At 42.7% G+C, this 24,774-nt stretch overlaps 1 protein-coding gene across 1 annotated transcript in view; it reads right to left on the reverse strand.

The window, feature by feature from the left end:
• The window catches only part of DCBLD1 (discoidin, CUB and LCCL domain containing 1), a 66,135-nt gene that overhangs the window by 6,392 nt on the left and 34,969 nt on the right, over positions 1-24,774 (reverse strand). The window contains exons 3-8 of the mRNA XM_080937543.1: positions 19,785-19,919; positions 17,991-18,042; positions 13,351-13,423; positions 6,153-6,286; positions 1,688-1,728; positions 172-259 (exon numbers count right to left, since the gene is read on the reverse strand). Coding sequence (XP_080793669.1) covers positions 172-259; positions 1,688-1,728; positions 6,153-6,286; positions 13,351-13,423; positions 17,991-18,042; positions 19,785-19,919 — 523 coding nt within the window. The remainder of the gene's footprint in view (positions 1-171; positions 260-1,687; positions 1,729-6,152; positions 6,287-13,350; positions 13,424-17,990; positions 18,043-19,784; positions 19,920-24,774) is intronic.

Consider the following 24,774-nt stretch of genomic DNA (forward strand, 5'->3'; position numbering starts at 1 on the left):
CACTATTGTCCTCCTTAAGCAGGATAGACAGACCATGTGTCCTCAGACTGTGAGCCCAAAGGCCTTCCCCCCTTCCTTAAGATACTTTTGTCAGAGTGACGAGAAAAGTCGACTAATAAACTGCTTGTGTATATAATTAGAGAAACATTGAAAAAACGTAAATTCACATACTTTCTACAGATTGCAAAGATCCCCATTCCAGTCAGAAGGAGGGCAATGAAGATCACAGATGGAATAGCCACGGTTATAATATTCATTCCTAGAGGAGAAAGCCGTTACAACACAAATATCATGTAACTCACAAACATACACAGAACTCGGCTTCAGAGCTGGGTGCAGTGGTATACAGCATTAACCTCAGCACTCAGGAGGCAGAGGCAATAGGATCCTTGTGAGGTCCAGGCCAGCCAAGGATACAGGGATACGCACAGTGACATTCTGTCTCAAAAGAATAAAATGAGCAAATGTGCTTTGTGCATGGGGAAATGAACACATTTGCCTATGATGTTAGGAAAGTAATGTCTGAGCTAAGTCTGGAAACAAAATGGTTCCTCTACAAAGGGCAGCGTTTATTCCATGCTCCTCGGGATTAGCTTTTATTCTGTGCTTCTCGCTGGGTTCAAGTTAATTCCCCAAACCAGAATTAGACCGGCCAAGGGAGGAAGCTGCTGGGTGAGGCTCTCGGTGTCCACGCTCGGGAGAAGGTTTGACAGGTCACTGTTCCAAGGCTGGGAAGCTGTGGGACTCTCACTGTCTAAGCCGAGCTACATTAGCTGAAGATGTCCTCAGGCGGCAGGTCACTCTGCTGCTAGACTTCTTTCTGCCTCTGGCGAAGAGGCTCTCCCTTCCCAGAACAGGCCCCTGGCTATATAAACTTCAAACAAACATAGGACATCACTCTGCACATTTATTTAAGTCCCACAGGAAGAAGATAAAGGACAATTAGAAGTTAAAAATGTCTGCTGGACACAGTGATGTGTGCCTTTGATCCCAGCACTAGACTGGCAAAAGAAGGCGGATCTTTGTGAGTTGAGGTCAACCTGATCTACATATTTCATTCCAGGCCACAGAGGGTGATAGGGTGAGACCCTCCCTCAAAGGACTAAACAACAGCCAAAGCAGAAATGTCTAGCTCATGAACAAGAGGGAAAAGAACAAAAAACAAAACTAGGATATAAAATACAGGTAAATTTCAGCCATGTCATTCGTAAGAAAGAAAATGTAACAACGTAAACATGGTAGAGGGGAATGTTAATTAATGGCATATCTGTATATAGTAATTTAGAAAATACTCAGAATTTAAGGTTAAATGAAAAATGTATGCTACTAATAATAAGTATGTTACTCCTTATTATTGGGGTATGTGTGTGGATATATGCATATGTATGTATGTATGTATGTATGTATGTACACGTTTACTACCATTTGTTCTTAGGGAGAAGTCTCATGTAGCCCAGGCTGGCTATAAACCTGAGGATAGTCTTGAAGTCCTGACCCTCTGGCCTCCAGGTTGAGGTAGATCACTTGCCTAGTAAAGATCAGACCCAGGACAACCAAAGGGGAAACAAAACAAAACAATATGCCAGAAAACTCTTGAACTACATAACTACACAGTCCTGGGGTTGGCAAGCCTAAATCCCCACTGTAGGCTTTTAAACAATAAGCTTATGAAAAGCATGATCCTTACCTGGGGATGTAAACAGAAACCGCTTTTCTGACAGAGATCCACTGAAAGAAGAAGACAAACAGGAGGCGTAAGAGGGCTGCCTGGATAGATGCCAGAACCCAGCACAGCACAGCCTCACACACCCACCACCCCATGCGGCAAGGATCACAACCGTGATGCCTTTCTGCTGTCATTTACGCCAGCATCGTTAGGGTCGGCTAACTTGAAAACTGTCATACAGTACAACACAAAACAAAAAAAACCAAGTCCAGTGACAAAGGCCAGACTCTGAGACCTGCCCTTTTGTAATAGTATGCATGAATTAAATGCGTTTAACCGTGACATTCTCTCACGTGTACAGGTCACTTTGTATTTACTCTCTATCGCCCTCACTCCAACCTCTCCTAAAGTCACCTCTCCTAGTGGGCTTTCTATTACTGGGACAAACAGGCCTCCGGAGCGGAAGAGGTTTACTTCATTTTTCAACTCATCAATCTGACTCTCTTCCCAAGCCAAGGCAAGAAGTGAAGCAGAGGGCATGAAGGAGTGCTGCTTACTGGCTTGCTCAGCCTGCTTTCTTAGACCTCGAAGAAACACCTGCCCAGGTCTGGCACCGCTCTGCTGGCTGGGCCCTCCAATGTCAGTCATCAGCCAAGAAAAGACCCTACAGTTGTGCCCACAGGTCAGTTTGAGAGGCAATTCAACTGAGGACCCCTCTCCCCTAAAGCCAACCAGCACACCGCCCTTCTAGTTATCCTTAAGACAGAATCTTGTTACGTAGCCTGGGCTTTCAGAGACCTCACTCTATAATAGCTGTAGCTTTGCCACAATCCTCTCCCCCCAGCTTTATCTCCCTGGGTCTCCCTACTCTTGCTAAATATGGTGATCTGTAGCTCCATTCTTCTGCAAGCACCCCACGTTCATCCCAAACAAAATTCCTCTGTGTGTACCATTTTCTTTATCCATTCATCTCTGATTTATGGGCATCTATCATGACTCCATATATTAGAGTACGTATGAACAGGCAGGCCTTTCTGTGATATGCTGGTAAAAGGCCTTGTGTGTATGTGTATGTATGCATATATATATTCAAACATTATATAACTGGGGGCCCTATATATATATATACACTATATATACAGTAGTTTTTTCTCCAAACTTAATATTTTTATTGATTATTTGGGAATTTCACATCATGCACCTCAACCACTTACTTCTTTTTTGAAAACCCTCTGGGAATTAATTTAGAATTCATCAGGAGCCTCTTTTTTATCTGATAGTTAAATTTTCTTTTTCCTAGTGCCCCAACATAAAGCATTACACAAGAGACATGGCCCCCAAAGATCATGTCAACCATGAACACTTAACCTTTGTCTCACTGCCATGAGGCTCTAAAATATTTATTTTTATATTTTTGTTGTCAATCAGAAGGGTATGTGCGGAAACGTTAACTTTTGAGCATGAAGATATGGGTCTCATGAGCTGCTTAGTTGATAATGGGTCCATTGAGAAATCCCTGAAACCCATGTCTACAAGTTGTCCTCTGACTTCCATCGAATGCTGTGGCATGTGTGCATACACACACACACACACACACACACACACACACACTCACTCACTCACTTCACATACACTCTTAAAATGTAATAAAATAAAATTTTCATCCAAAAGTGCAGACCCGAAGGATGGTTCTGCTAATGGCTCTCTGCTGGCTTTTCTCCATGATCAGCTGGCTTCTTATGGCCATTTCATTCTGTCCAACTAACTAAATGCAACAGAGTCACACTAAGGGTGGACAAACCTTCTTCTTAAAAGCTACCACCTAGGGGAGAACAGGCATCCACAGTAGGGTAAACAAATTCCATCAATTACAGGAATAAAAGGCCTTACCCCCTCCCCTGGGGCTCCAGAGACAGACAGTCTGGAACAATCTGAGGTAAACACAAAGGAAAGGCTTTCCCTTCTGATAGTCAGAGCCTCCTTCTCTGGGTAAGGTCAGTCCTCCTTCCTGATTCCATTCTGGCCTACTCAAATCGAGGAAGTGGCCTGGCCCCCGGATGAATCCCAGCAGAGTCTGGATATTTGCTTTAGGGACCCCTTCTTCCTCAGCTGCAACACTTCCTTCTTTGTTGTTTTCCCTGAATACCAAGCCGTCATGTGTGGGAACAGAAGTTCAATGACCGCAAGTTCGGTGGTTCCCCAAAGGCCAAACATCCCAGATAAAAACAGCTGCTCCCTGAAGATCTGGGATCTAAACAAGCAGAGGGGACTGGTTTCACATCCCTTGCTCAGAATGAAGATCACAATAGCCAGGGGGAAGCATACTCCTTGGTCTCATTCTGGGCTTTCCACTCCCACCAAAACAAAAACCAAGAAAATTAGTTCAAATAACTACATGATAGACCACCAATTCCCTAGAAGCTGTGAATCATTTACATTTATGTACATCTTTGGTATGAAATTTAATCTCACAGTTATTTCAAAATTATATTTATGCATGAAGTCTAATTGCTACATAGGCAATTGAGAAAATGAAATCTACTTTTAATTCAACTGTTTTCATGTTGTTTCTTCAATCTTCCAAAGTTAGAGATAGATATGTAATCTATCTATCTATCTATCTATCTATCTATCTATCTATCTATCTATCTATCTATCTATCCACACACACACACACACACACACACACACACACACACACACATTGGCAGGAGAGAGGGAAAGATAGCTCTGTGGTTAAGAGTACTTGCTGTTCCAGGGGAGCCAGGTTCAATTTCCAACGACTACACAGTAGCTCCCTGCCTTCTGTAACTGTAATTCTAGGTGATCTGCCAACTGCTGATCTCCTTGGGCATGAGGTATTAACATGGTGCATCTCTCCTCAGCCTTTGGCTCTGTCTCCCCTAAGCTTTTTTCCTCCCTCTTGCCATTATCCATGACTGTCTGCTTTCATGAGAGTCATGTAACCAACTTCTCTTCTAACCCCAGGTGCTCCCTCTAATCTCTACTCCCAGGAGCCTGGGCTCTGCCCCCAATCTGGAAAAAAATTTTAGACCCAGTTTTTACTAGAAATTTCTGAAGTGAATTGTTTTCTTTATCCTTCCAAAACATAGAATGCATTTTCCTGTAAAAGCAACGTGTTGGCCCACACCTTTGTTAAACTATAATATATTTATAGACTTTCTCAAAATGACATCAGATTCAATCAAACATATGCTAACTTGAGAACCTATCTACTATTGATAAAAGTGATCTCTTACTCCCAGGTTTTCTGACACAATCATAAAAAATAAAAATAAAAAAACATTTCCAGGGACTGACAGAGGACAGGGGAGACGGTGCTGGTGAGTGGGAATGAGAGGGTAAGGGTAGGGTATGGTGAAGGGGGAGACCTAGAGTTTCCTTCTCCACACTCATATCTATCTATCTATCTATCTATCTATCTATCTATCTATCTATCTATCTATCTATCATCTATCTACCTACCTACCTATCTATCTATCTATCTATCTATCTATTTATCTATCTATCTATCTATCATCTGTGTATGTATATATATGTATCTAAATATCTATCAATCTATCAACTGTCTATCTATCAATAAATCATCTGTGTATGCATATATATGTATCTAAATATCTATCAATCATCTCATCTGTCTGTCTGTCTATTTATTTATCATCTATCTATCTATCATCTATCTATCTATCTATCTATCTATCTATCTATCTATCTATCTACCTACCTACCTACCTACCTATCATCTGTGTGTATGTATGTATGTATGTATGTATGTATGTATGTATGTATGTATGTATGTATGTACCGATCTATCCATTGCAGTCCCTTTCTACTCCTCAAAAATGGTCTCTAGGAATCTTTGAGGGTGGGGAACATTCAGTGGTCCTATGAATATTTCAGTTCCCTGTTCCCTTCAGTATTGAGTAAAATTGGAGATAAGTAATTTTCTGAAACTTTAAAAACCCAAAAGTATAAGCATTGATTTTCTCCCACAGGTGCAGCTGGGAGTGAAGAAATCTCCCTCCACAGGGCTCAGGCGTCTGCCATTTTAACTTACGTGCCCGCACAACCAGAAAGTTCTCTCGTTACTACATTTATTTTTCACATAAAGACTATAAATGCTGTTGAAACTCTCACACGGTTTATTTCTTTACCTTTTAAATTCCATTAGTGTTTTGCCTTAGTGCATGTGCACCATTTGTATGCCTGGTGCCTGAAGAAGGTACCTTAGAACTCCAATCACGGACGGCCGTAAGCTGCCAGTGTGGTGCTGGGACTAGAACTTGGGTCCTCTGGTAGAGCAACAAGTGATTTTAACAGCTGAGCCATCTTGGTGGCCCTGATATATCACAGATACTTTTGAAGCTGACTGCCACATGGCGTTACACACCACCCCCGCCCCCTGCTGTCCTTTCAAAACTGGCCTCAGGGCTTTGTCCTCTCAGAACACAAGCGATGTACTTACTGCCGGGAGAGCACACCATTGGCCAGGATTCCTTCATAGTGACTTATCCCTTTGCTCTGAAGCAGGTTGATGTGGCCACCGAGTTCGTCTGCGATGATCCCTGCATGGATGGCAGCTTTGCACAGTACAGAGGTCTGAAACAGAGAGACAGCATTGTTCAGCACCCACACGTCTAAAACAAAGCTGGAGTTTTTACTTCCTACATTCGTTTGTCTGGGGTGTTCATTTGGTTTTTGTTCTTGAGAGACAATGTCTCCTTATTTAATGCTGGCTATCCTGGCACTCACAATGTAGACCAGGCTGGCTTTGAACTCACAGATCCGCCTGCCTCTGTCTGTGGAGTGATGGAATTAGAGGCACACACATTCCATTTTTGCTTGCTTAGTCATTTACAGTATGCTCTACCTCTTGTAGCCACAACCCTATGTTAACTTCTAGCCTCAAAATGTGAATGAGTCAAGGAGTTTGCCTTGTTCTACCGCAATTCACGAGGCCCTGCTAACTGACACGCATGTTAGCGAAGCCACAAGGACTCTTCAGCACCTCAAGAGCAGTTTTAGACTAGCAGAGCCAGAGAACCCATCTGTCAAAACTGCTTACCATGCTCATAAGCCACTGAGTTCAGGGTAGACTGCTGTGCAGAAAAAGATAGTGGATTTGTCTCTTAGACTAGGTTTGCAAGCAGACCGTCTTAAACAAGGTGGGAAGCAACCTAGGTACTATTCAGCCTTCTGTACTGCAACTTCATGTTAATTCTTTGATTTGATACGACATCAGAACTAAGATGGCTGACACCTGCTATATAGAGCAGCAAGTTCTATGTGGAATGATCCCAAAAACAACCAACCAAACAAAGAGACCAAAAAAAAAAAAAAATTCCCATTCTCTGAATCCTTTCAGTGAGTGAAAAAGCCCGTGACTGCTCGGCTAGTTGCTCATGGCAGCTTTCAGTCCCAGGTACATGCTGTTTAGACAAATTTGGCAAAAGAAAGATCAATTGGCTGGCTCTGATTAAGACAGGTTAGGGGTGACACTGGCTCCAACGGGAATGACAAGAACTGTGAGGTGATCAGGTCCAAAAGTCCCCAGGAACTGATGTGGATGGGAAGACAATAGATAGACTAGGCAGTTGGGCCAAAGAGGCAACTCTAAATAAAACTGAGCTATGTGCTCTGTGTCTCCCATGTAGCTAATATGAAAACCAAGAGGACAGAGGGTCATGCCACTATGTCTTAATCACTGGACCTAGGTGATTCTTATGTCCATGACAATCTTGACTGCCTGAGTCTCGATGGGAACGTTTCCTCAAATCTAAATTATAGCACATGCAGAAGCAATGGACAGTATTTGTAACCAATTGCCTTGGAATTGCAGTAACAGTAAGAAATTTTGCGATTTTGTTTTTCTTTAAGAGATTTCATATTTCTCACCTGAGATTTGGCAATGGAAATCAGTTTTGCAGTAAGTGATGTCATTGCTACAAACAGAATATGCAACACAAGAGAATGCCAACCGAGATGCAGATAATACTGTCCCCTTTAGGAAAAGGGTACAGATGATCTTGTCCCCTAGAAGGAGGGAAAGGAAGATGACCAGTAGTGGAGACCCATTTTGCATTTGAAAAGAACTTCCTGGAATCTGCCTTCCTTAGGAAGCTTTCTCTATGGTAAAAAATACTGATAACCACAGCAATTATGAAACAGAGGCAGGAAGACCAGGAGTTCAAGGCGATCCTCAGCAACTTCCAGACCAGCCTAGACTACATGAGACTCTGTTTCAGCAAACAAAACAGGATCGGGGAATGGCTCAGCTGGTAAAGCACTTGCTGTGCCAGTGTGTGAACCTGAGTCCTCCCTAGAACCTATGTAGAGCCAAAACACTGCAGTGTCTGCAATCCCAGCATGCCTAGGGTGGGAAGGGAGGCAGAAACAGTTTGTCTGGAAAGCTAGCTAAAGAGTCTCAAGCTAGCTAACTGTCTCAAATAAGGTGAAAGTCAAGGACAAACCTGAGGTTGCTTTTTGTTCTTCTTTGTAACACACACATATTGTCAGTGAGAGGAAAGTTGCTATTTCAGAAGACCTAGGTTCAATTCCTAGCACCCACATGGCAGCTAACAGCCATTGGTAACTCTAGTTCCAGAGGATCCAAAGTCTTCTTCTAGTCTCCGCAGGCACTGTACTCAACGTCATGCATGGACATATATGTAAACAAAATATCCACACGCACGTTTCTTACTTCTTTTAAATCTCAAAAAATTAAAAATGGTGGAAAAATGGTGGTGAGATGGCCTAGTCGGTAAAGAGACTAGCCACTAAATCTGATGACCCAACATCAGTCCTCAGGAGCTAATGAGGGAATTAACTCTGGTCAGCTTAACTCTACTCATTCTGTGCCAAGTGTGACTGCAGTGGTTTGAATGACAATGTCCCCATAGGCTCAGACATTTGAATATTTGGTCTGCAGTTGATGAAACCTTTGGGGGAGGATTGGGAAGTGAGGCCTTGCTAAAAGGAGTGTGTCAGAGGGCAGGGCTTTGAGGTTTCAAAGGCCCACACCATTTCTAACTAGATCTTTCTCTGCCTCATGGTTGTTGGCTCAAAATGCAAACTCTTAGCTGGCATGCCTGCCTGCTACCACACTCCCTGCCATGGTGGTCATGAACTGCAAGCAAGCCCCCAGTTTACCACATTCTTTTATAAGTTGTGATGTCTCATCACAGAAATAGAAAACTATGACATCCCTCACAATAATAAATGAATACTTTATTATTATAATTGTCTTAGTCAGGGTTCCTATTCCTACACAAAACATCATGACCAAGAAGCAAGTTGGGAAAGAAAGGGTTTATTCAGCTTACACTTTCACATTGCTGTTCATCACCAAAGGAAGTCAGGACAGGAACTCAAGCAGGGTAGGAACTTGGAGGCAGGAGCTGATGCAGAGGCCATGGAGGAATGTTGCTTAGTGACTTGCTTCTCCTGGCTTGCTCAGCTTGCTTTCTTATAGAACCCAAGACTACCAGTCCAGGGATGGCACCACCCACAATGGACCCTCTCACCCTTGATCACTAATTGAGAAAATGCCTTACAGCTGACTCTCATGGAAGCATTTTCTCAAGGGAGGTTTCTTTCTCTGTGATAATAACCCCAGCTTGTGTCAAGTTAACACAAAACACCAGCCAGTACAATAATAAATAAATAAATACAATGAAATTACTTTAAAGGGACTATATAGCACAGAACATAGAGAGAGCTATCTGGAAAGCTGTCTCAAACAGAACATAGGTTGTCAGCTTAGACCCACGATTTGACTTCAAGTCATTTGTTTTGACGCTCCCAGACACCCCTTCCCGAGAACCCCTCTCCAAGGCAAGGCTGGTCCTTGGCACTTGAGCTCTAGGGGGATCTGAAACTCTCTTTTGGGGCTCTAAAGGTAACTCCTGTATACATGTGCAAATATGTACACATAGACATATCCATAACCACAAAGTTAAAGAAATCTAAAAATAGAGTAAGCATTTAGCTTGCAGTTGATAAACCTTGAACTAAAAATACCAGTAAACTGTAAAACCAATAAAAGTAAAGTGATAGTATTCAATTGGTTAAGTGACCTACACCATTGAAAAGCGGATGCACCCCACTATTAGAAAGCTAGAGAGCTGGCAAAGGAAAGCTGTTCTGTAGTCAGATCTTCAGGAGCAGCCCAAAGCCCACACTGCTGTCGGCATCGAAAACAGACATAGCACAGATGCCTACAAAGCAGAACCCAGAATCTTAAGGACTCAGAAAGGCCCTGTAAGTTCTCCACATAGAGCCTCTGAAGATCCACTCTGCCCCTATCCCACGGGCACTGCCACTCACACGTAGCATCACCAACACCGCATATAACGTCCACGAATTTCTCTAAACATGCTCCTTCATTATTTCTCTTACGCGACTGAAGTTGGCATCTCTATGATGTCTGACCATTGATCCTGCTGCTTGCTGCTTTTTGGGGCACCACAAAAATGAAATCAATGCTTTTTCCATAATGATCTCTTTAAGATCACATATTCTCAACAATCTATGTAATCTGGCACTTGGAAGATGGAAACAGGAAAACCAGGAGCTCAAGCCCAGCCCTGATACACAATGTGTAAGGCCAGCCTGGAGCTAGAAGGGATTCTGTCACAAACAAACCCAATGACACAATGTCCCTCAAGTCTAATGCTGCTACTTCCAATGCTTACTTAATTAACTAAGTAATTAGGTTTCCAGATTCTGTTTTCTTGATGTACAGGATGCTTTAGTTTTGCAAAGAGCCTTCCAAAAAAAGATCTGTTACACTGAATATACTTCCTAAGAGGAAGCTGCCATGGAGTAGATTCTAAAATAACCCCTAGGATCTGCCTCCTGGTAATCCCCCTCGTGGACCGGAAGCTGTGACATTCTTCTATTAATAATTCATAGAACATAGCAAAAAGGTGGGCGGTCACACCTCTCCACGGTATCTCGTTAGTACCAGATGCTTTTGCTAGTGATTCTTGCTGGCTTCAAGGATGTGTGCAGCCACGTTAGGAGGACACATGGCAAAAATGGCAGCGCCACCAGGCCTTCTGTCCAATGACCCTCAATGTGCCCCAGCACTGCAAGCTTAGAGGATGACCTGTGAGGGGCCACAGAGAGGCTGTAGCTCCAGCTGACACTTCAGCTCTATTCTTATGAGATCCAGACAAACTTTGCTCAGATTCCTAATCCATTGAAAATAGAAGAGATGGGCCAGCAAGATGGCTCAGTAGATAAAAGGCTTGTGTGGCAAGTGCAACCATCTGAGTTTGATTCCTGGATCCTATCATAGAAAGAAAGAATGAATTCCTAAAATTGTTCTCTGACCTCCACATTGCAAACATTTACACCTGTAGGCATAGGGCAGGCAACACACACACACACACACACACACACACACAGACAAAATTGTTTATATATATATGTATGTGTGTCTCCCAATAAATAAATATATAAATATGAAAAGACAACAGATGTTTCTTCAGCCTTGGGGCAGGACACATTGTTATGCAGCTGCTAAGTATCTAACAGATACATGGAAGGTACTAACCAGACTTCAGTAAAGAGATGAACTTTCAAAAGCAAACAGTAGCCAAGTATTGTGGTGTTCACCTTTCATCCCAGCACTTGGGAAGTAGAAGCAGATGGATGTATGAGTTTGAGCTAGCCTCATCTACAGATTGAGTTCTAGGACAGCCAGGCCTACACAGAGAAAACCTGTCTTGAAAAACAAAAGAAGGGTCTAGAGAGATGGCTCAGTGGTTAAGAGCCCTGACTGCTCTTCCAGAGGTCCTAAGTTCAAATCCCAGCAACCACATGGTGGCTCACAACCATCTGTAATGAGATCTGACGCCCTCTTTTGGTGTGTCTGAAGACAGCTACAGTGTACTTATATAAAAAGAGAAAACAAAAGAAAAGCAAATGGTGCCAAGCAGTTGGTAAGAAACAAGGAAGTGGAATACCAGCACCTGCAGATCTAACACACAAGAGGACTCAGCATTCCACCCCATCATCCTCTCCCAGAACAGTAAAACCTTCCTAGTGAAAGGGAAGAAACTCCTTTTCAAGTGCTGTCTTCTAGTTAATTTCCTGGAATTATTTAGAAATAGTTTCTCTATGCTGTTTTAAAAAGGATATAAACCACTAAGAAAGGAAAAAATTAAGTGTGCCACATATAGAAAAGAAAAAGTCCAGTAGGCCTGATAAATATCCTGTGTCCAATTCATAAACAAAAGCAATACAGGAAAGAGGAAACAAGCAAATTACACTATGATCTATTTCAAAATCAGGATGTACTAAGAGAAAAAAAAAAAACAAAATGAAATGTAAAAACAGCCTACAACAAGGTTACAGTCCTGTTTTCTCTCCTGACAGAGGCAACTTTTCAGTTTCTCCAGTGTGTGTGGGAGATACTTCTCCAGGAATGAGGGTGTGTCAGTAATGTCTTTTCTCAGCACTACAGATGTTTCACATCTTAAATAAATCAAACTCTTCCAACAGTCGAGTGCAAATTCAACTATTTTAAATGGTAATATAAGCAGAGAGAGGGAGCGAGAAAGAGGAAGTGAAGTAGGGAGGGAGGGAGATGGAGTGAGGGAGAGAGGGAAGGAGGGAGGGAGGGAGGGAGGGAGGGAGGGAGGAAGAGAGACAGAGAGAATATTTCCAGGATGGAAACTTGTAAGTAAAAATAAACAGTGGATTAAATATTAGGAGACAGGGCAGACAGATTAGAAACATAATCCAGAGATGTGAGTGGAGATGGGCAGGCAGAAGTATGGAAGATGGCTTTATTCTGCAACGTCACCAGTCATGCCACTAGCTCTAGTATAGGAGACAACCGCAGTATTACAGAACCAGTGCTAACAAGGTAATAACACTTGTTACCTGATACTATAGGCCTGGTAGCCCCAAATTGAAGGGAAAGAGAAAACTGACTCTACATAGTTGTTCTCTGATCTCCATGTGTGCCATGGCATGTGTACCTATATACACACATCACACACACACACACACACACACACACACACACACACACGTAGAAGAACAAGAAAGGATGGGCCCTGAGAGAGGAGAGAGAATGAATAAATTGTTAATCTATAGTATCAGTATGATGAATAAGTATACAAACTCCATAGCCATTTGTGGAGACTGGACAGGTGTTAATGCCCAACTCATAGCACTAGCAGGAAGTGGTAGAACCTTTAGGAGGTGTGGCTTTATGGGAAGAAATTAGGTCACCAAAAATGTGCCATTGAAAGGGTCCATGGGATGCCCTCTGTCCTCAGAGTCCACCCTAGACCAGTAGCAAGCAGGCTGGACTGAAACCGCCAACACGAGAAATGAAAACTGACCCCACATTCTTATTTCTCTGGAGAATTCACCACTGGGAGGAAGTACTGACCACCACACAGAATAGTCCTTCGGTGCTGAAAATACTTTTGTATTTTCTTCTTCCATTCTTATTTGGAAATGCCGCAAATGAGAATGAACGCATAGCAACCTTTGGTTTCAAAATCATTGCATTTTACCGTCTCATAAAACAGAAAAGCATATGTCTGTGCAGAGTTCTGCATCCCGTTGCACTTGATTTTACAATAACTCAGGCAAAGCAGGCAACACCTTACTTCTTTGGTATATCACCCTTAATTACTTACATCTCTGTAGCCATCTTTTGTATTCCCGGAGATGTCTCCTGCTATGTCTCTACAACCAGCTGGACAGAATTTGCTAGGGAAAAAAAATTATGTTATCAAATTACAATGAAAGAAGAAAAGCATTAAAATACATGTCAATTTCATTTCCATCGCATGCACGCGTGCACAGTTGTAAGAGAAAAAGGACAGACCCTGAGTTCAAGGAGAGAGAGAGAGAGACGAATGAATGTTTAAGTAATGAATGAATAAGTATTTAGACCTATGGCCTCTGGTAGAAGTTGTACAGGTGTTTGGATCTAAAGGCTCCACGGTTAATAAAAACTAATGCCCAGCCCGTGGCACATGGTAATTCTGGAAATAAAAATGAATGCATAAGCAACTTTTGAGTTTTTCACCCCACTTTCATAATGTAGGCAAATAGTATCTTGCTTTAAAGACAAACGAGAAACTTGCTTTACAAAACCACAAACTGATCTAAAATGTCAACCTGGAGGAAAGTTTCCCACAATGGTTATTTGCTTTCGGTAAGGATTTATCATGTGTAAAGTATCAAAGCTGCTTCCCTAATACACTTGGAGTCTAAGATGCCTAAGAAAAGCTTTTAAGGTAAAAGGAAAATTTACCTATATAACCATATTCTTAGTAAAAGAAATGTTTAAAATAAATAGCGTTTTGTGTTTGGACGGATAGACGGAAGATAGAAAGTAACACTGGCGAGCTCTCTTGGAGCAGTTTCGGTGTCCATTCTCTCAACTACACTCTGATGCAGAAGCAAAATGGAAGCCATGTTTACACTTAAATTTCTATATTAGGAAAAATTAAAAGAAACAAGTAAAATTAATAATACACATTTAACGCAATATACCCAAATTCTGTTAATTCCCACTTATAACAAGAACAGCAAAAACAAAGCAAATTAAAACAAAACAAAAAAACCAACCAAGAATCAAGGAGATAATTGAGCTTGTTCCCCCCTCATACTGGAAATATGTTACACCTATAGATTTTACACCTATAGTACATTTCACCTTGGACTTGCCATAGTGCAAGTCCACAGTCACCAGGGTTACTATAACCGATACTACTGGTCTATGTAATAATAAATGACCCTTACGCTTATGAAGAATGCTTTAAAATTAGAGTTTAGTCAGGCCCTAAACATACAAGCTGGTAATCCCAACGACTCAAATGGCTGAGATAAGAGGACGACAAACTGAAGGACAAGTTTGATGCATACACACATACGTGAGAAACACATAATAAAATAGAGCTCTACTTATTTAAGTCGTCTTTCAAGGGGCTTTCCAGGGACCCATCACAGCTGGGAATGTGACTGAAGGGTGTGGTGGTTGGAACACTCTCAGTCAAGCATTATTATTATTATTATTATTATTATTATTATTATTAGGAGGAGGAGGAGGTGTGACTTTGCTGGAAGAAATGCGTCACTGTCCAGGTGGGCTTTGAGAGACCTTCCTCCTAACTATCTGGGACTAGATCTTCTATCAGCCTTCAGATTAAGATGTGGATAGACCTCTCAGCTCCTCCCATGCCATGTCTGCCTGGATGCTGCCATACTCCAGCCATGGTAAGAATGGACTGAACTTCTGAACTGGTAAACCAGCCCAACTGAATGTTGGTCCTTACCAGAATTGCTTTGGTCATGGTGTGTCTTCACAGCAATAAAAACCCTGAGTAAACAAAGGGTCTCAGTGCTAGAGGTAGGGTGACCTGGCTCAGACTGAGGTTAGCTAGTTGACCCAGAACATAGCACATGACCGACCTGCGAGTCAGTCTCTTTAGCTCTAGTTTAGTGAAGCATCAGCACATCAAGGAAAGCTACTTCTACTTTTGAAAACACACACACACACACATACACACACACACACACACACACACACACACACACACACACACACAATCACCGAGTTTTGAAGATGAATGCTGTATGTCTATTTCTATGACTTAACAACCTTCCTTCCTTCCTAAGATCATAATCATACCATTTCCTCCTTCCCTGTCTTCCCTCCAAGCCTCGTATATGCCCCTCCTCCTTTCAAATTTGTGGTCTCCTTTTCATTAATTGTTGCTACACACGTGTATACATGTATTCCTAACGACATAAATACAACCTGCTTGGCCTTACCACTGTTACTTGCATGTATGTTTTCAGGGTTGCCCACTTGGTATAGTGGTCAGTGGCTGCTCTCAGCTTCCTCCCTCAGTTGCCTTTAGTCTCTGTGTAGGGTTGAGGCCTGTTTATCCCATTTATAAAGTGGCAGATTCTAAAATAGCAGCTGTCCCCCCCCCCCCCTTTTCACTTTCCCCTCGCTGCTTAGAAAATTACCATGTAATGACAACTAATTATCAAACGACCCAAATAAATGTTTCATAGTTCTCCTAGGGCCTGCATGGCATTGTAATCAAGGAGCCGAGAAATAAAAAAACAGCCTCCTGCAGGTCCTTAAGAGAAGAATTGCTTAGTGCCAGATGAGCCTTTGAATGCAGACAGTTTAGGATCGCAGGAAACTGAGATGCTCATAAGACCCCCCACGGAGCCCACGCGTATTAATCAAGAGCTGTAACAGCTCACACGGAATGCATGAATAGCTATAGCATGTAAAATACAGAAAGACTAAATGGCCTCATGCTAACATAGTCTAATTTTGCTGTCAAGTGAATAGACCATCAAGTGAATAACAAAGGACTTCCATGGTCTCTGTGTTCTGCATTCCGGGTGAGAGGTGTGGCCCTGCATTACTGGCCATACTTAAGCACTGCAAAATGTCTGGCCTGCAGTGGAACCAATCTGTCACCATAATGTCACACTATGTTTGAATACACTGTCCTTTTTTATGATACCCAGGGCCCTATCACCAGTTCACTGGAAACGTGTGGCCAGAAAAACTCTAGAGGCCATTAGCCTCTGTATGCATGGGCTGAACAATAACCTTACAAAGTAATATTTACTTTCATATTCTTGGCTTTCTCATGTTCCTTAGGTACAATTAATATTAGCTAATACTGGAAAAGGTTCTGCACATCAAACACTCACACTGAGAATGTCTGAGTGTCTGAGATAGTTAAGAACATGGACTCGTAAGCCTAGCCCCCGAGCACACTTAGTGTAGTGACTTAGTGGTTTTGAGCCTGCATTTTCATGATGTCACAGAAGCAACCTTCCGCGCATGCTGAAATGTCCTAAGAGCTACTTATGAGTGTGGTATGGAGCGCTGGGCAGGCCATTAAAAAACCACTCTAGAGTTATAGGTTTTTGCTATTGCTATTGCCACTGACTTCTAGACAGAATTTGTCAGCTGGGGGGAGGGTGTTCTTGTCCCCCAGAAGACATGAGGCATTGTGTGCAGACGGTCGTGGTTGTCACAACTAAAATGTGGACAGTTAAATCCGGGGAAGGAAGGTGTTCCCCAGTGCCCAGGACAGCCTACAGAATAACTTGCCAAAAGACCAACCTCATGATCAGTATTCCCTCTAGACCACATCACTTCACTGATGGCTGAGGAGGAAATATATATCAGAAATTAAGTAGACTCCTGGTTAAAGTAAAGCTGAGCTAACAAGCCATATCCCTGTTCTCCAGAGGCTTTTCTTTAGGGTAAAAGACCCCTATGAAAGGATTATACAACTCATTTCCAAATACCAACCAGGGGAAAAGTATATTCCACACTCAACTGTGGCTCACTGGTTATACAGAACTATGGGATCAGCAAACTATAGACCACGTCCCAAACAAATACACCCTTCTACTCTCTCTCTCACCCTCCTCCTTCTTTGTGTGTGTGTCTATGTACGTATGTGTATATATGTACGTATGTGTATATGTGTGTTTGCGTATGAATGTATATGCATGTGTATATGTGTATGTATGTGTGTGTGTATATGTATGTGTGTATGTGCATGTATGTGTGTATGTGCATGTATGTGTGTATGTATATGTATGTGTGTATGTGTATATGTATGTGTATGTATGTATGTATGTATGTATGTGTATGTATATGTATATATATATGTGTGTGTGTATGAATGTTTGTGTATGTATATGTGTGTGTTTCTTATAGCCCAGCCCAGGTTCACCACTGAACATCTTACCTCCAGCTCCCAGTGACTAGGACAGTACAGGTGTGTACTACCACACGCAGCCTGAGCTATCCCTACCCTGCTGCTTTTTTCCATGCTATTTTGAATTTACACACTTAAATTACTAGTATAAGTGGGTCTTTCTGTATGGGTATGGGCATGCACATGTGAGTATGGGTACCCAAAGAGGTCAGAATAGCACTTTAGATCTCCTGGAGCTGTGAGCTTCCTGACATGGGACCTAGAAACCAAATTCAGATCTTCTGCAAAAGCTGCGTGCACTCCTGCCTGCTGCTGAGCCGACTCTGCAGCCTCGGCTTGTTCATATAAACAGAACCGTACGATGCTGACTTATTTGTTTTTATCGTCTGCCTTTCCTTTCGGCTTCAGCAGCAGAGATTGCACAAGTCAGTGCAATGGGGACTTCCGGCCTATAGAAGCTACAATTATTCGCAGAGCAAAGGGTTTGCAGATTCTGACTTTTGGGAACATCTCAAATACCCCTTATTTCTGTCCATGAATAATTTAGTACACATGTTTACCTGTATTTCTCCTCAGAGTAATGGCTTCCTCGTTCCAAACAGGTTATCAGATCTATCACAAATAAAGAGAAGAACAGGGGGCAGATGAGTGGGAAGCAGGCCACTTGCTTCCAAGTATTTCTTTTCAGCTACAAAAGAAAACGTCGAAAGCGTCATCACGTAACTTGACTTTTCTCGGCTACAAGTAAATAAAAGGTGGGATTGGTCTCCAGGGTTTAATCAGTGTCTTTCTTCTTTCCTCTCCCCGATGGGGAGTTCTCAGTGCTGCTGTCCAGAGAACAATACCAAAATTGACTGCTAACTGTAATTACTATATACCTGCGGTATCACGTGTGCACTATGATTAACAGGAGAAAAAAACATTAAAGATCCTGTCACTGTTCATGGCAAACATTCCCAGGAACAGCCCCCCAATCTCCCCAACACACACACTTTTTTTTTGATAGAGTCTGAGGTAGCCCAGGCTAGTCCAGGTTTGGCCAACTGAGTCACTATGTAGCTGAGGACAACCTCAAAATGTTTTGGTCCTCTCAGTTCTCCTCCCCGAGTGCTGGGATTACAGGTTGGCGCCACCACAACTGAATTTTTGTGGTTCTGGAGACAGAATCCAGACTCCATGAATAGTGACATACTCAGCTCCCCAGAACATCTGGATCCAGCCAGTGGCATTTGGGTGACACAGGAACAGTTTAACTGTTTAACTAACATGGTCATCAGTGTTGACCAACAATCAATCAGGAACAAGCACATTTACAGAGGAAGGTCCTCAAAAGGGAACATGTTTAGTTAAACTGGCAAAATAGTTCCCCAAATAGCCGATATTATTGGCAATAGTTCTTTCTTCTTCATGAACATTTATTTATTTATTTATTTATTTATCTATCTATCTATCTATCTATATTTAATTTATATAAGTACACTGTAGCTGTCTTCAGACACACCAGAAGAGGGCATCAGATCCCATTACAGATGGTTGTGAGCCACCATGTGTTTGCTGGGAATTGAACTCAGGACCTCTGGAAGAGTAGCCAGTGCTCTTAACTGCTGAGCCATCACTCTAGTCTCTTTCACGAACGTTTCTTAAGGAGCAAAATATGGTGAACACCAGCCACATTTGCCTTCATGAGTGGCACATCCCCTTCCAGACGTATTTCTACCAAAGCAGGCTGAAAGCAGAGGCAGATGACTCTGCCCCAGGGGGCTGAGGAAGGAGTGGGCAGTTTCCTTCTCAGCAGGGCTCAAGCTGTTTTCCTTTCTCTCCCACCCAGGGTCAGGGTGTCACGTGACCCTACTGTGCCCCGCCCCCGCCCCCAAGCTGTTGTGTGACAGCAATGAGGTCACTAGTTAAAGTTTGCTTCCTAAACAAGGAAGAAGTTTAGGGGCAGGGCTTCAGAGAAGCCAGACAGCAAGGTCAGGAGGATTTCCCCAAAGATGTGTTAGTCAAAGATTTATTCCATCCCATACACATCATCGGATCTAAGAGGAAGCAGTACATGACCAAGATGCTATTCCCCCTATCCTGACTTCCTTCTCTCTCCCCCATGACAGGGACTACATCGTCCCTGATGCTGGCCTGAAACTCATATATAGACCAGGAAGGCCTCAAAAACCACAGATATCAACCTGCCTCTGGCTCTGGATTGAATTAAAGCTGGGATTCAAGGCATGGGCCCCTGCATCCAGCTTGTTCTAGTATCTTACTGTGGCATCTGAGCTCACACCCATGCCCAGAAGAAAAGGTAAGGAACAGAAGGAGCTCCCAGGTGGATAGGCGTGATGGTGTTTCTCTTGTACCTGGATGGTCACTGCTGGCATAGGCCAGCAGAAAGCCCCGGCCAGAAATGTGAGATCCACTCTGGAAGCGGACAGTCACTTCGTTTGAGTTCAGCCAGAGTTCTTTGGGAACAGCCCAACTCCCACAATAGGGACCTGGAAACAAAGCACATGTGTGACACATTTGAAAGCTTACACAGAACAGAGAATTTTCTTTTAGAGACCGGATATGCCCTATAACACATGGAGATTTTTAAATTGTTATCCATCTGGAATTTTGTTTGACAGAGGCCAATCTGTAAATCTGATTGGACAGTTAAGCTGGGGGTGGAGCAGCCTACTACAGACAAGCAATAGTTTAGGAGTTGTTCATTATGAATAACCCAGAAAATAGGAAAACCTAACAAAACAGATGTCAAAGACACTAAGAAACAATTTGTCAGAGAACATACCCTAGGGACCATCTAAGAAACTGATTCAAAGGAGGTTCCGGATGAAGATATTGCCCAATGCAAAATTATTGGGTTGGTTAGATGGCAGGTAAAGGTGCTTGTCATTAAGTCTCAGGATTGGTAGCCCGGTGGTAGAAGGAGAAAACAAACTCCTCTAACACTTGTAATGTATGGAGGTATTTCTAACCTCCACAGAGTTTTGTGACCTGCACGCATGCAAGTACCCACACGTATATAAGCAAATAAATGTAATAAAAGTTAAAGCTTTGCTCGTCTGCAATGTTCATATTTTTCTCTTGCATTAACTTCTATCAAAATTACAAACTGTGTTTTGATTTGCCTCACAGAGTCTGTTCAAAAGCAGTGATTCCCTGCCCCCTTTGAGACAGGGTCTCAGAATGTAGCCTAGGCTGGAATCTGGTGGTTCTCCTGCCTTAGCATCTAAAGCGATTTCTAAAAGTAAGCACTATATAAGTTTGCAAGGCATGGTGACACATGGTTTTAAACTTAGAACCCCTGAGGCAGATACAGGTGATCCCTGTGAGTTTGACAGCAGGAATGTGGAGGTGTGACTACTGGGGACAGACTTAGCAGCTGGGATTGATGGCAAGTACTGACCATGCAGCTGCCTTGTTGGCTGGCCAAGCATGTTTTTGGTTTTATGCGTTTTTTCCTTTATTGTGAGGCAGTCTCATTGCATAGTCTTGGATGACGCGCAACTCAGAGATCCATCTGCCGCTGCATCCTGAGTGCCAGGACTAAAGGCATATACCACCATACCCAGGTCCACAAGCAAGTTCTGAGAGAGATTCTTCACCAACTTCTCTTACAGCACTGTAGAGACAACCGGCCGCAGCTACAACTACCAAACTAAGCAGGAAGAGGCGTGGAAAGAAATGACCACACTTCTGCTCAGTAGGAATCAAACTGGCTCACAACACCCAAAAGCCATTCATGGGACCAAAATGACCCTAATCAGTGCGTCAAAAGCCCAAGTAATCATCATCCTGACCTGGTAGGAAGAGTCTGAAGATCGGAGAGCACAACTGAGGGCTGGGGCCTTATTCTCCTACCCCACATCGCTGTTGTTGTCTATTATTAAGTAATGGTACAATCCGAGTACAATGCCTTCTTGCCCCCTATTCATCCGTTAAACTTGTGTGTGTGGTAAGGGCACACGTGCAAGTGTGGGCACATTTGTGCCTGTGCTCGAGAAGAGAAAGCAGAGGCCAACCTTGGGTGTGTTTCCCCATTGCACAACTTTATTAAAGATATATTTTAGTGTTTGCGTGCATTTATGAATGTACACTATGTGTGTGCATGCCTGGTTGTTACAGATGTTTGTGAGCTGCCGTGTGGGTTCTGTGAACCAAACTTGTGCTCCTAACAGGGGAGCCATCTCTTAGACCCTTGAAGTTTTTGAAACAATCCCTCACTGAGCCTGGGGTATGTGGATTTTGGCTGGGCCCGTGTGGCTAAGGAGCTGCAGTGCCTGGCTTTTATTTGGAAAACAGAACTCAGACCTCCATGCTTGTAGGAGGCACTCTGGTACCCGAACCATCTTCCAAGTCATCTTCCAAGCTCCTGCTTCCCACTTTGGATGCTCTCATCGCATATTAATACTTTCCCAATGTAATATCTGCAGGCTACACAGAATAGCTCATATGTTAAGAGCCATACTTTCCCAATGTAATATCTGCAGGCTACATAGAATAGCTCATATGTTAAGAGCCATACGAGTGTTTCTTCAATAAAAAAAAAATGCATATTTCTTCTTCATACTTGTCCATGGAGCAGGATAATCTTGTGTTTGCGTCATCATCTCTGGCAGAATACGTTCCCTCCTTCAACTATTGCTTGCGTTAAAATGTTCTGTTTACAGCAATGTGGAAAAGCCAAACCCCAATCAAAGGTCATCGGAAACACTTTTAAAACATATTCACTTTGAAACGCAATGGAAAAGAAGTGAACTGTGCCAAAGTAAGGAAAGAATTGTATAACAGAGCAGGTTCGTGACTGTAATCTTGAGAGGAGAAGGCAGAAGGGTTTGGAATTCAAAGGTAGCTTTGGGTACATGCTAGGGGCATCTCTCAGAAATCTAAGGGCTGGGGATGTATGTACTCGGTGCTAAAATGCTTACCTCGCATGGGCAAGCCTGGTATAATGGCTAATAATGATTAACAAGTAATTTGACAGAAGCTAGAATCACGTCAGAGGCAAGCCTCTGGGCAAACCTAAAGAAACTATCTAGATCGGCCTCTGGGCATAGCTGTGAGGAGTATCTTGATTAGTCTTGGAGCATACCTTTGAGGGATTATTTTGATTAGGTTGGGTTGGAAATGAGCTGGGTTGCACCACTCCTGGGCCTTGAGTCCTGGACTGCACAGAAAGCTTCCTGAGCATGAGACCCATCATTCCCTGCTTCCTAATGTCAGATAGAACCAGCTCCCCCAAGCTTGTGGCCAGCATTTTCCTGTCATGATAAAGTGTATCCTCAAACAGTAAGTCAAAGTAAAACTTAGCTCCCTTAAGTGGCTTTTATCAGGGCATCTTCTCAGAGTAAGACAAAAGTAACTACTAAACCAGCATGCACGAATGTTATGAATTAGGAGTTTTACAAATCTTAACAATGTATTATGAATATTAAAGGCAGACAATTTAATCTCCTGTCCTTGTTAGAGTCTTATTGCCAGGGCAAAAACAAAAAAACAAAAAAACAAAAAAAAACAAAAAAAAAAAACAAAAACGACCAACTCCTGTCCTTGTTAGAGTCTTATTGCCAGGGCAAAAACAAACAAACAAACAAACAAAAAAAAAAAAAAAAAAAAAAACGACCAAAACATATTTGGGGAGGAAAGGGTTTATTTTACCTTACAAGTTAGAATCCACTATCAAGCAGAGACCTTGGAAGAACTCTGCTTGCTGACTTATTCCCCATGGCTTTCTCCGCTTGCTTTCTTATACACCCAGTTTATCTGCCCAGAAGTGGCACCACCCACAGTAGGCTGAACTCTCTCCCATCGATCATTAATCAAGAACTGGCCACAGACCAATCTGCTAAGCAGTTCAATTGAGTTCCCTCTTTCCAGGTGACTCTAATTTTGTCATGTTGACAAAAATTAACCAGCACAATAATGAAGTATCGTAGGCCTCTCTATAGGTGAAAGCCAGTCATAGGTTGAGCCTGACTTTCTCAGTTTGTTTTACATGTTTGTAAAGTACTTGTCCTTTGCAGAAAGTATAAAGGTGTATAAACTGAATAGTAAAATGACTTAGAGCAGTTAATAAGTTAGAATCTTTTTCTACCCAAGTCTCTGAGCACTCCTCTCCAACTGTGTTAAATATTAAGGCTCTTCCTAACTTTCCACACTGTTCTAATGAATTCTGATAAAAACTTAGGCAAACAGATCTAAATTGGTAACCCAAAAGAATTCAACTTCTGCTTTTCAAAGTTTTCAGAAGAATTGAAAACTCCCTGCTTATCTCACAAGTAGATAAGAATAAGGGTCATATCCCACAAACTTGTACAATGTATGCGCTTCCCTAGATGCCAAATGCCTATGGGAAAGTTCTATCTGGTTTTATCCTGCCAAAGCACACAGACATTTCTGGGAAGTTCAAAGAAAGCCAAGGAAATTACACTGTCCTTTAGTGACCCTGACCCCAGCAACAGTCCATTTCAGGCTTAACAGAAAGCTACAAAAGGATACATCCTCGGGAGAGTATGAGAAACCTGTATCAGTGTCTCCTAGAATGGCCTTCCTTATTTCCTTAGGCCTTTCTTCACGATGGGGATGAGACTGGAGCCCGACTGCAATGCAGCCTGTCGGGCAAGGCACCCAAATTATCACCAGTTCTAAAGCTTGACAGCCATGGAATCCTTTCCACAGACTAGGAGCTGTATAAACGGGAGACTGGTCCAATCCAAGGTCTAGTTCACCGGAGATATGAGGGAGAAATAGTCAGAAGCATCTAAGAGTCCAGAACAGAGTAATAGACTGAACCGAGAGTAGGGGGAGAAAGTGGACCAAGAGCACAAGACAAAAAGAAGGAAACAGCTGAAATAGGGTTATAGGCTGACTCATGACAGGCTTCTAATAGGCAGTTAAGGAGACTAGACCTAACTATTTCTAAGAACTGGGCAATTCCAGGCAAGGCCAGGCCTCAGAACCTGGCCCAAAGCAAAGACAATGGGTCAGCAGCATTTTCCAGACTTCCTCAGCAACAGTTTCTAGATCTTCCCGGCACATTTCAAGCCCCCACACCCAGTAATGGAATGTCCATAGAGACTGTGACCCAACAGATTTAGACACAGGTCACCTACCCCCTGAATTCCCTAGTGTGCTTTAAATCAGGCCTGCAAGCTCACTTGAGGTTGTCTGCAAGACTTGGCTGTCTCTTTATTCTGGTAATGGAAGGCCCCAGCATGCTGGACTTCTGCAGAATAAAACACTCTTTGCTTTTATTTACTATTTGAGTCCAGGGTATCATTCTTTGGTGAGTCATGGACCCTTCCATAAGGAAAATGGATATCTGGGTGAGGAAGTGCATTAGCTGGA

The sequence above is a fragment of the Micromys minutus genome (assembly GCF_963924665.1).
Source record: "Micromys minutus genome assembly, chromosome: 25".
Classification (NCBI taxonomy): domain Eukaryota; kingdom Metazoa; phylum Chordata; class Mammalia; order Rodentia; family Muridae; genus Micromys; species Micromys minutus.